This window comes from Sesamum indicum, linkage group LG8 (genome assembly GCF_000512975.1).
Source record: "Sesamum indicum cultivar Zhongzhi No. 13 linkage group LG8, S_indicum_v1.0, whole genome shotgun sequence".
Lineage (NCBI taxonomy): Eukaryota > Viridiplantae > Streptophyta > Magnoliopsida > Lamiales > Pedaliaceae > Sesamum > Sesamum indicum.
The window spans coordinates 7,697,443-7,706,773 of NC_026152.1; the positions used below are offsets into that span (position 1 = coordinate 7,697,443).

The 9,331-nt window shown below is 35.6% G+C and overlaps 1 protein-coding gene across 1 annotated transcript in view; it reads right to left on the reverse strand.

The window, feature by feature from the left end:
- LOC105167839 (clathrin light chain 1) overlaps window positions 7,781-9,331 on the reverse strand; it is an 8,566-nt gene continuing 7,015 nt past the window's right edge. The window contains exons 2-3 of the mRNA XM_011087668.2: window positions 8,812-8,965; window positions 7,781-8,723 (exon numbers count right to left, since the gene is read on the reverse strand). Of these exons, the coding sequence (XP_011085970.1) occupies window positions 8,166-8,723; window positions 8,812-8,965 (712 nt within the window). The 3' untranslated portion in view covers window positions 7,781-8,165. The remainder of the gene's footprint in view (window positions 8,724-8,811; window positions 8,966-9,331) is intronic.

Genomic DNA, 9,331 nt, shown 5'->3' on the forward strand with positions numbered 1-9,331 from the left:
ATATATAGACCCAAAACGCCGACATTAAAGGTACCTTTTACGCATTTATTGAGATCGAACTTTGAGATAGAACACTTCTCTCTCGATCAACCTAACTTGAGCGTCGGAGGGTCATTGTCGAGGACGTGCCCGACGAGCTCACGGTTCTTGTTTCATTCTCAGGGGATCCAAAATCTGGTCTTGGACGAATCAGCACTCTTAGTAGAGATCGAATCTCGAGATCGCATAATTCGATACGGATCACGCTGTGCCGAGTTGCGTCACATTACCTCTTGGTATGTGTATGTCCGAGCGTGCCGCTCCCCAATTCCATCCAACAACTCACTATTACATATATAAAATTTATTTGTCAAGTTTAGTAGAAATATAATGTGCTATGAAGCACTCCACTTGCCTTCCAAAATTCATGGTCGAAGATTCTCTCTTTGACCTGAAATTTGGTCATGCGGAAGAGGTTTCTCCTTACTCCCTTTGTTTTTCACTTTCTTGATTTTATCTCTTTGTTGGGTTCGTAATTTTATTAATTCAATGGATGATTTATGGAGTGAAGTCATAGAAGCCCAAAGAAAATTGTTTGAGAGTCACTTTAACTTTAGGTGTTGTTTATAATACCTTAGAGAGGACATTTTGCTTTAGACTTCAGGGTGTCCCATATGACACCTTAGAAGTTTTTCTTTTAACTATGGGGTATTGAATATGACCCCTCAAATTCTTAGATTTCAGGGTATTGCATATGATACATCAATGGAGCCTTTTTTCTTTTATTTTCTTAGATTTAGGGTGTTGCTTATGAAACCTCTAGAAAGCCTTTTTTCTTTGATTAAGATGTCTTGCGTATGACAACTCAAGTAAAACCATTTTTATTTGGGAACTTTTTAGAAGTTCTGTAAATTGCATTCATAAACTTATCTTAGGAACTTTTTAGGAGTTCCTTTTTTATGCATTTTTTCTTGAAAACTTCTGAGGCGTTCCTTCAATTGAATAAATGCATTTTCCTCAAAGAACTTCTTAGGAGTTCATTTTTTATGTATTTTTTTCTTCGGGAACATCTTAGGAGTTCCTTTGTTTGTATTTATCCATTTATCCTTGGGAACTTTTTGGAATCCCTGTAATCATTTATTTTTTTGTTTTTGCATCTAATCTTTTGGGAATTTTATAGGAGTTTCTTTGATCAAATTTTTTGGTGTTGACTGGGAACTTCTTAAGAGTTCCTATAGTCTTTTTGCATTTATTCTTTAGGGAGCTTCGTAGGAATTCATTTGATCATATTTTCACTTTGGGCATCACTTTATGCAATCCTCTAGGAGGGGAAGGCGTTTGACCTCCTTATTCTCCTTGGTCTCCTCCTTGAGATGACATACTTCAAGGAGAAGAAGGTGCTTGACCTCCTTTTTCTCCTTAGGGCTCTCTTCCTCGAGATGACACGTTTCCACGAGAAGGAGGTGCTCGACCTACTCTCTCCCCTTGAATCCGTCTTATTGTCCTTACCTTCAGGAAAGGAAGGTGGCTTCACCTCCTTTCTTTCCTTGGGCCTCTTTTGCTCAAGATGACATACTTCTAGGAGGAGGAGGAGGTGTTCGACCTCTTCTCTCTCCTTGGAGCTTCTTTCTTTGTGATGGCTCTCCTCCATGAGGGGAAGGCATTTAACCTCCTTCATCTCCTTGGGCTTCCTCCTCGAGATGACATGCTTCTAGGAGGAGAAGGTGCTCGACCTCCTTTCTCCCCTAAACCCCTCTTGATGGCTTACCTTCATAAAAGGGAGGCGCATGACTTCCTTTCTCTCCTTGGGGCTCTCCTTCTTGAGATGACACGCTTTAAGGAGGAGGAGGTGCTACACCCCCTCTCTCCTCTTGAAGCTTCCTTATTTGTGATAGCTCTCCTCTAGGAGGAAAAGGCTTTTTGACTTCCTTCCTCTCCCTTGTCTTCCTCCTCTAGATGACACGCTTCTAGGAGGAGAAGGTGCTCAACCTCCTCTCTCCTTTTGAACCCTCTTGATGGCTTAATGATTGGACCTTGAATCGGATTGTAGAGCCTGATAGGAAATTCAATTAATAGTTAATAGTTTTGGAGGGGGGCGAAGTTGCTTTATATACGATGGACTCGCGAGAATCTCTACGTGCTCAGGTATCCAATCAATATTAAATTGGATGGATAATTAAACTCTTATAGAAAAAGGGGCAAAAAGAAAGAATTTATTTTCGGCAACCCCTAGTCAAAACCCCTATTTCACAGCGATAATCGGGAAAGGGGGTACGGATTAGATCAATTACTTTCAGGAAAGGGAGGTGCTTGACCTCCTTTCTCACCTTTCTCTCATTTTTCTTTTATTTTTTTTTTAAAATATCCATTACATCCTTTTTAATTTTCTTAATTAACATAATTTGCTCCCAAATATTTTATAAAGCTCCAATTTGCTCGATTTAAGTTTAATATAATCAAAATTTGAATCTATGATTTATTTACTAATTAGCTAATTTTTTAAAAAAATTACCAATTAATCACATAATTGTGTATTAAAAAATTTGTGGATGTTACACCTACCCTCTATTACATGGCTACGATTTATTAGCCGAGTTATTCTACTAATTTATTATATTCCTCCATCACTGCGATCCCGAATTTTCTTTCGATGAGCCATCTGTGTAGGCCCAAGCATCCACTTGGACAGCCCAAGCCCAAACCAACGACCCCACCCGACCCGGTTTGACTCACAATTTAAATGTAATTTACCCTAGCACCACTTCATTTTCTACCATCCACTTCCTCTCCCCCATTTACGGTGGCGTCTTCTCTGCCTTCTCTCTTCTTCATTTCTTGTGCTTTTCCATTGGTTTTTGGGGACTTTGTAACCGCCTCCCTCGTCAATTAATCAACAACCTTGGGCTACCTTTATATGGTGGTCGGTTCATGGTTATGGGCAACTTAGTGTGTGCTAAAACTAAGTGTGAGAAAAAAGGACCTTTGTGGCCAAAGGGGCTTTGTGTCGCTTGAGCAACCATGGGTGTATTTTAGGCTGCCGGCCTTTGTGACCGAGAGTAAAGCTAAAATACGGATTTGGCTCTCTGAGCCTTTTATGTGTTCGATTTTTACTGCTTTTGATACTTAGTGTATTTTGATATGTAATTTGTAATCCACTTATAATTTTTAAGGGTTTGAAACCTATTGACTTGTAATCGTAAATATGCCTTCCACCCAACACAACAGACCTCCCTTTCTACATAGTGTTTTATTTTTTTGAGTGATAACTCACTCTAATATTATTATATTCTTGAGGGATGGTTTCCACACATTCTGAAATGGTACCCAATTATGCTTCAAAAACACACCAAAATAAAGGCTCTAAAATAAAGGATTTGGTTTTAGCTTCTGAATCCAAGTAATCCGATTTAGGAAAGTATTTAGGCTTTGATGAATAGAGACCATAAGTGTTTTGGGTAATGATTTAAGCATATTAGCTTCATATATTAAAAATTCTAAGTTTCTTAAATGTTTAGGTTGACAAACACAGTCCCACTTAACTAAATTCTTCTTATCTTGAGTTGGAACGGGTTTTGTTTCTCAAATTTGAGTGGACTTTTATAATTTTGGTATGAGTTTTATAATGATTTTTATGTTATTTGCTGATAAAGTGTATCATAACATAAGCTCAAAAAAAGAAAAAATATTTTTTTCTCACAAACGGCGGTTGCAACACTGCAGCACCAATTTTATCGTTATACAAATAATACCCTTAAGTTGATTTTTTTTTTGTTGTTCTCTTTTTTTTTTCATTTTATTGGATTTTATACATTTTTTTTATCCACAATATTTTTTAAAATATAAAATATTATTTATTATATGCACGCATGGATGATGTGCTATGATATCTAGTAAAAAGAAAATGTTCTTTCTCTTTTTTTTCCTTTTCTAGAAATATGGTGTATTGGTTTATATATTTTTTCTTATTCATAATATATTTTAAAATATAAAATATTATTTATTATATGCATGCAGCGACAGAGTGCCATAGCGGCTAGTATTTTATAAAAAAATTAAATTACTTTTAAATATTTTTCACATTTAAATTAATTTATTATTTCTTATTCTAATAATTTATGAAGCTAGTAAAGAAATTGGTGTATCAACAACTTATTTATGAAATTACCTAACTATCTTGTAGGTGGGTAGATTTTAGTTATTATTGGGACGATCGGATTTTCAAAATATGAAAAAAAAAAAAAAACTAATTAGGTGTAAGAAAAGTTATAAAAAGTTCAACTTATTTACAAAAATATCTTAAGTTGCAATCAACACTTTCTTAGCAAATTATAACTTTTAACTTATTTTAACTTAGTAGCAGAAATAGAAGTTGTATCTCCAAATACCTTTATTTAACATAATTTAAGCGAAAAGCATTCAATTTAATTTTTTTTGCCAACATGGATATATCTTTTTTAGTATTCATTTATTTATAATAATATGAAAAGAAAAGTTTCTCCACATTCACAAATGACAGTTAATGATACCACTATACCAATTATTTATGAAGCAAAAAATATCCTTCAACTAATTAGATAATTAACTATCTAAATAACGAAAATGTCCTCAAAACAGACATTATTTGCAAGTATAACCTAAAGATCCGCACCCTTTTTATATCGGATCGGGTCACGGGTCTCGACCCAAATCTGCAACCCGACCTAAATGACCCACTGCGTGAGGTCGTTGATCTACGTGACGCTACATGAGCTAGAATGCCAATGCGTGACACTACGCAAGTAAACCTTTTGGATAGGCAAGTGGACCCATCCATACACTATAAATATTTCATTTCCATTGCATTTATGGTAAAATATTTATTACACCTGAACTCATACTAGATCGCTTTGAGATCGCATTTAGCTCGATTTCTTCTATTTCGAACTCTTTCACTAACTTAGGCATTGGAGGGTTTTAGCTGGAGACCTCCCAACAAACCTAGCGATCTGCTCTCTTTTCTCAGGTTCCTAACTTTTTCGAGAACATGAGGTAGCTGAAGAACTGCGGCCAGAATCAATTACTATAATTTATATAATATATTTAAAAACATGAACCATCATTTATCATATACACGTAGAAACGGCGTGCCTCAACAGCTATTGATACTAATATAAAAAGCTGTCACTTTTCACTCACAACAGACGATTTCTGAAACTGCAACACTAATTTTTTTAAATATTAATCATATTATTAAATATTTCTACCAATATAATGACATACATTTATTTCAAAATGGTTTACTCTATCTTTTAACCGTTACTATACTCCACCTCTTTAATCGTATCCATTACTTACTCTACTTGTCTACATCTATTTTAAAATTGCATGCCAAGCTCGTAATCATAAAAGAAGAAAGGAAAAGAGAAAAGAGAAAGAGAGGGTTGATTACAGCGTTGCCGCGGGGAGTGGGGAGTGGAGGTGGGGCAGTTCTTCCACGGGCGAATATCTGTGAGCAGCACTGCAGAGATACGAATGCCGTCAACCCCCTCACATGCAAGTTTGCCAACGCCCAACATTTACTTTAGTACATCCAAATGAGCGTGCGTAATTAAATAAAAATTAAATTTTACTTTGAAAATTGTATTTTAATTGAAAATTTTAAAAATAATATTAAAAAAGTATAGCTATGAAAAATTTAAGTTAGTGGAAGTCGAGAAAGTGGACACTCTGAGGATTTCGAAGAGTGAGAGGATGGGACGTCGATAAATAAATTAATTAATTATATTACGTATTAAAAGCATATAAATTGGCAGATCAAAAAAATATAAGGCACCAAAATAGTAGTCTCTTTTAATAATAAGGTATAAATATATTCGCTTTTGCCTTTTCAATGATTATTTATTATTTGAGTAAAAAGAAATGATGTGAAGATGACCAAACATGGACGTGACCCCATTTTTATTTGGATATAATTCCATGTGAATGCCCAAGATTGGAGGGAAAGAAGGGGGCCCACAAAATAGTGTTGGTATCTCATTTCCATGTGAGTGTAAATTGCAATCTAACTACCTGAGTTATGGAAAATAGGCAAACAGCCCCTTTATAAAAAATAAAATAGCAATTTATCTCTGTGTATCTCATTTCCATATGTTGATACATTCCATTCCTCCAATGTCATTGACGTGGTTGTGATTTTAGCTAAAAAATGAAATACGATTGCACACCAAGTGAAATCAATGTCAATTTTGAGAGAAAGTGTGTTTTATACATAGTGTGGTAGGAGTGTATGTATTTATTGTATGAATTATATATATAAAATTAGTGAATAAAAAGTGTACTACCAACATATACAACAGCCATATTTATTTGAAGAAGGAATAGCACTATAGCCACCGGCACACCATACATGAGTTGTGGAGAAGAGTACTTTGTTGCTTGGGAGAGTTGTAGCGATTAAAATGAGTGTCAGGTGCATTAATTGTACCGGACCAAAAAGAAGGTAATTTTGGTAAAAAATGAGCGTAACTCAGGAGACAAATTTGAGGGCATAAATGGGACTAGACCACAATCCCTAATGGGGCGGCCTTCTTTGATTTGTAATCTACCACAAATGTTGGTGATTACAGTCACCCAATTTGTGGTACTAACTCGATGAATAATGAACTGATTAAAATACTACTAAACACATTCTTAAATTAAATTGTTAAAAATATCACTCATTATACCTTAAAGTAAACATAGTGCAAAAATATAGATAAAAATCCAAGTCTTGATTGATTCTCTTTGAGATCCTCCTTTCATATTTATTATATTATTTCCTCTTATTGCACTATTTAGATGGGAGAATTTCAATTTAAATAAATTAAAAAACACGCGAGCTTAGAAACAGAAACATTTGAGCTCGAGTTGAACTTTAACTTGCTCGACTCATCTTGCACCTTTAATGTCAATCGAAAATAATATACAAAATTCTTATTATTATTTTAGAGTGGCAAATTACTCAAAATATGTTTAAACATGATCCATTGAGAAGTTTATTATTATTATTAGGGTTAAATACACTTTGCACCCTTGAATTATGCATAAAGTGCATTTCACCCATAAACTATAAAACGTAATAAAACATATTTTAAGAAGTAAAATAAAATATATACAGGTAAGTGAGAATGGTATTTTTGTGCTACTAATGTCAAGTTATTTTGTCAGGGGTGTCTTTGTCACCTTTCATACTTTAAGGGTGTAATTGAAACAAAATGCATAGTAACAGGAGTGCAAAGTATATTTAACCCATATTGTTATTATTATTATTTGGAAGTTGATCCATTGAAAGTTTTCATGATACTCAAGCGCGATAAATCAGCTCCAAATCAAGGAAACCTATGTCATACACTAAAAATAGGGCGTTGGGTTTGCGTTTCAGCACACAACAAATCAAATTCGAAGCTATTAATACCTCAAAGTCTTTTTGCCACGTCCAATGTTCGGCATCAAGATTTCAAGGCCTTGGTATCAAATTATAAATTAGTTGGTAATTTTTTTCCACAAGTTTCGACGTACATTATACATTCAATTCAAAAACAAACTTCAAGTTCTTGAATCGAAACTCAGACAAAATAATTTAATTTTTTCAAATTAGATAGCAGCCTCTTTATTTAAATTATAAAATTAATTTGTCCAGATTTTTCTAATCTGATAAGTTTTTGCGGACATGAAATTTGTGTGAACACATTAATAATGCTTCAGCATAACAGGAGATTCAGTTCTATACTTAATGCAGATCCACAGCCCTTGATAATTTTCCCAATCTTCATCTCAAAGAACCTAACAGCAAAAATCAACATTTTCATTTCATTGTGCTAAATAAATCTGAGCTGGATCAGTCTTGGTTGTATCTGTCATTTCCAGATCAGCATATTCCACTGTTATGCTTTACTAACAGTTCTTGCTAGCTCCAAAGATTGGAGTCTAGGGGGCAAACAGTTCATCTAAAGGACCACAGAAACAGAAAATATATAACATGGGAGACAAAAACTAGAAGAAAACTAGAAGAGATCTCACTTCAGCCCCTACTGCAGAGCTTAAGTTTCAAAACAGGAGCTGCTCTTATTACTTTTGCTAGTTGTGGGATGATATATGATTATATATAAAGAGAAATAAAGAACTGAACCAATAAAATTGATTAGAGGAGATCAAAGATTCAATACTCATCAGGCAATGAGGGAAGGCTCATTCTCTATATATTGCTTGCCTTCAACAGCCGATGATTCGTCGGACTTAGTTGTTTTAGGAGTAGCACCCTTTGCTGCATCTTTAGCAGGTGAAATTGGAGTTTCTCCAGCAGCAGTGGATGCTGATGAAGTAGCCTCTTTTCCGCCCTTGTTGTCTTTCCCGTCTTGCAACGCTTTGGGAGTAGCCGGTTTCCCGTTCTTGGCATCCTTCCCTTCCTTAGAATCACCCTTCCCTTCCTTAGAATCTTTCCCGTTCTTTCCGTCCTTATCGTCTTTCTTGGGTGGGGTTGGGGGTGGCACCATATGAGGTGGAGGTGTCTGCTTCAGCTTCATAATGAGTTGACGCATCCTTGACATATCGGTCGGTTTTCCAGGTTTTGGTCCCTGAATAACATGAACAGAAGGTTTCTTTTCCTCTTCCTTTTTTGCTCTCCTCTTCTCGATGTTGGGAACTTCACGAGGTATGATCTCCGCTATTGCTTTCCAGGATTGTTTGTGGGCCTCCTTATGAAACTTCTCTTGTTGGGTAAGATAAAGCTGAAAAACACCAAAATTTCTCGATTGTTACATCAAAAAATACCGATAGTCATATCAGTAAACTTGAAATTAGATGTTGGGATGATACTTTCTCTCTTTCCCGATTCTGAGCCTTGTTGGTCTCGCAAGTCTGATTCCTTTTCTCATAAAACTGTCTTTTATACTCCTCAGCTTCAGCAATTATCTGATTCCTCAACTCCTTTTCCTTTTTCTCTTTCTCCTCAAGATAAATGGCATTTTGGCTACAGTCACAAGTAAGAGAGGTCATAAAATTCAGATATAGAAACTCAGGTGTTAGTAGTGGATCGGTCTCCGGCACAGTTACAATACAAATAATTACAGAACACTTAAATATTACAGGCTTTCTAAATGAATTACAAGAAAACCTACCGAATAAGAATTAATGCTTACAGAGAATAAACCGAAACAATACAATTTCAGAACAAGAAATGGTCGGCTCAGAGGCCTAAGACCCAGGGCCTAGAGAGGCCGTAGGCCGCAACCCTGCTCACGGTTGCACGGATATAACCGAGGCCACAAAGGCCAACCACAAAGGCTGTTCACAGTAATCCACCGAGGATCGTGCCACAAAGGCTTTAGAATCGGAA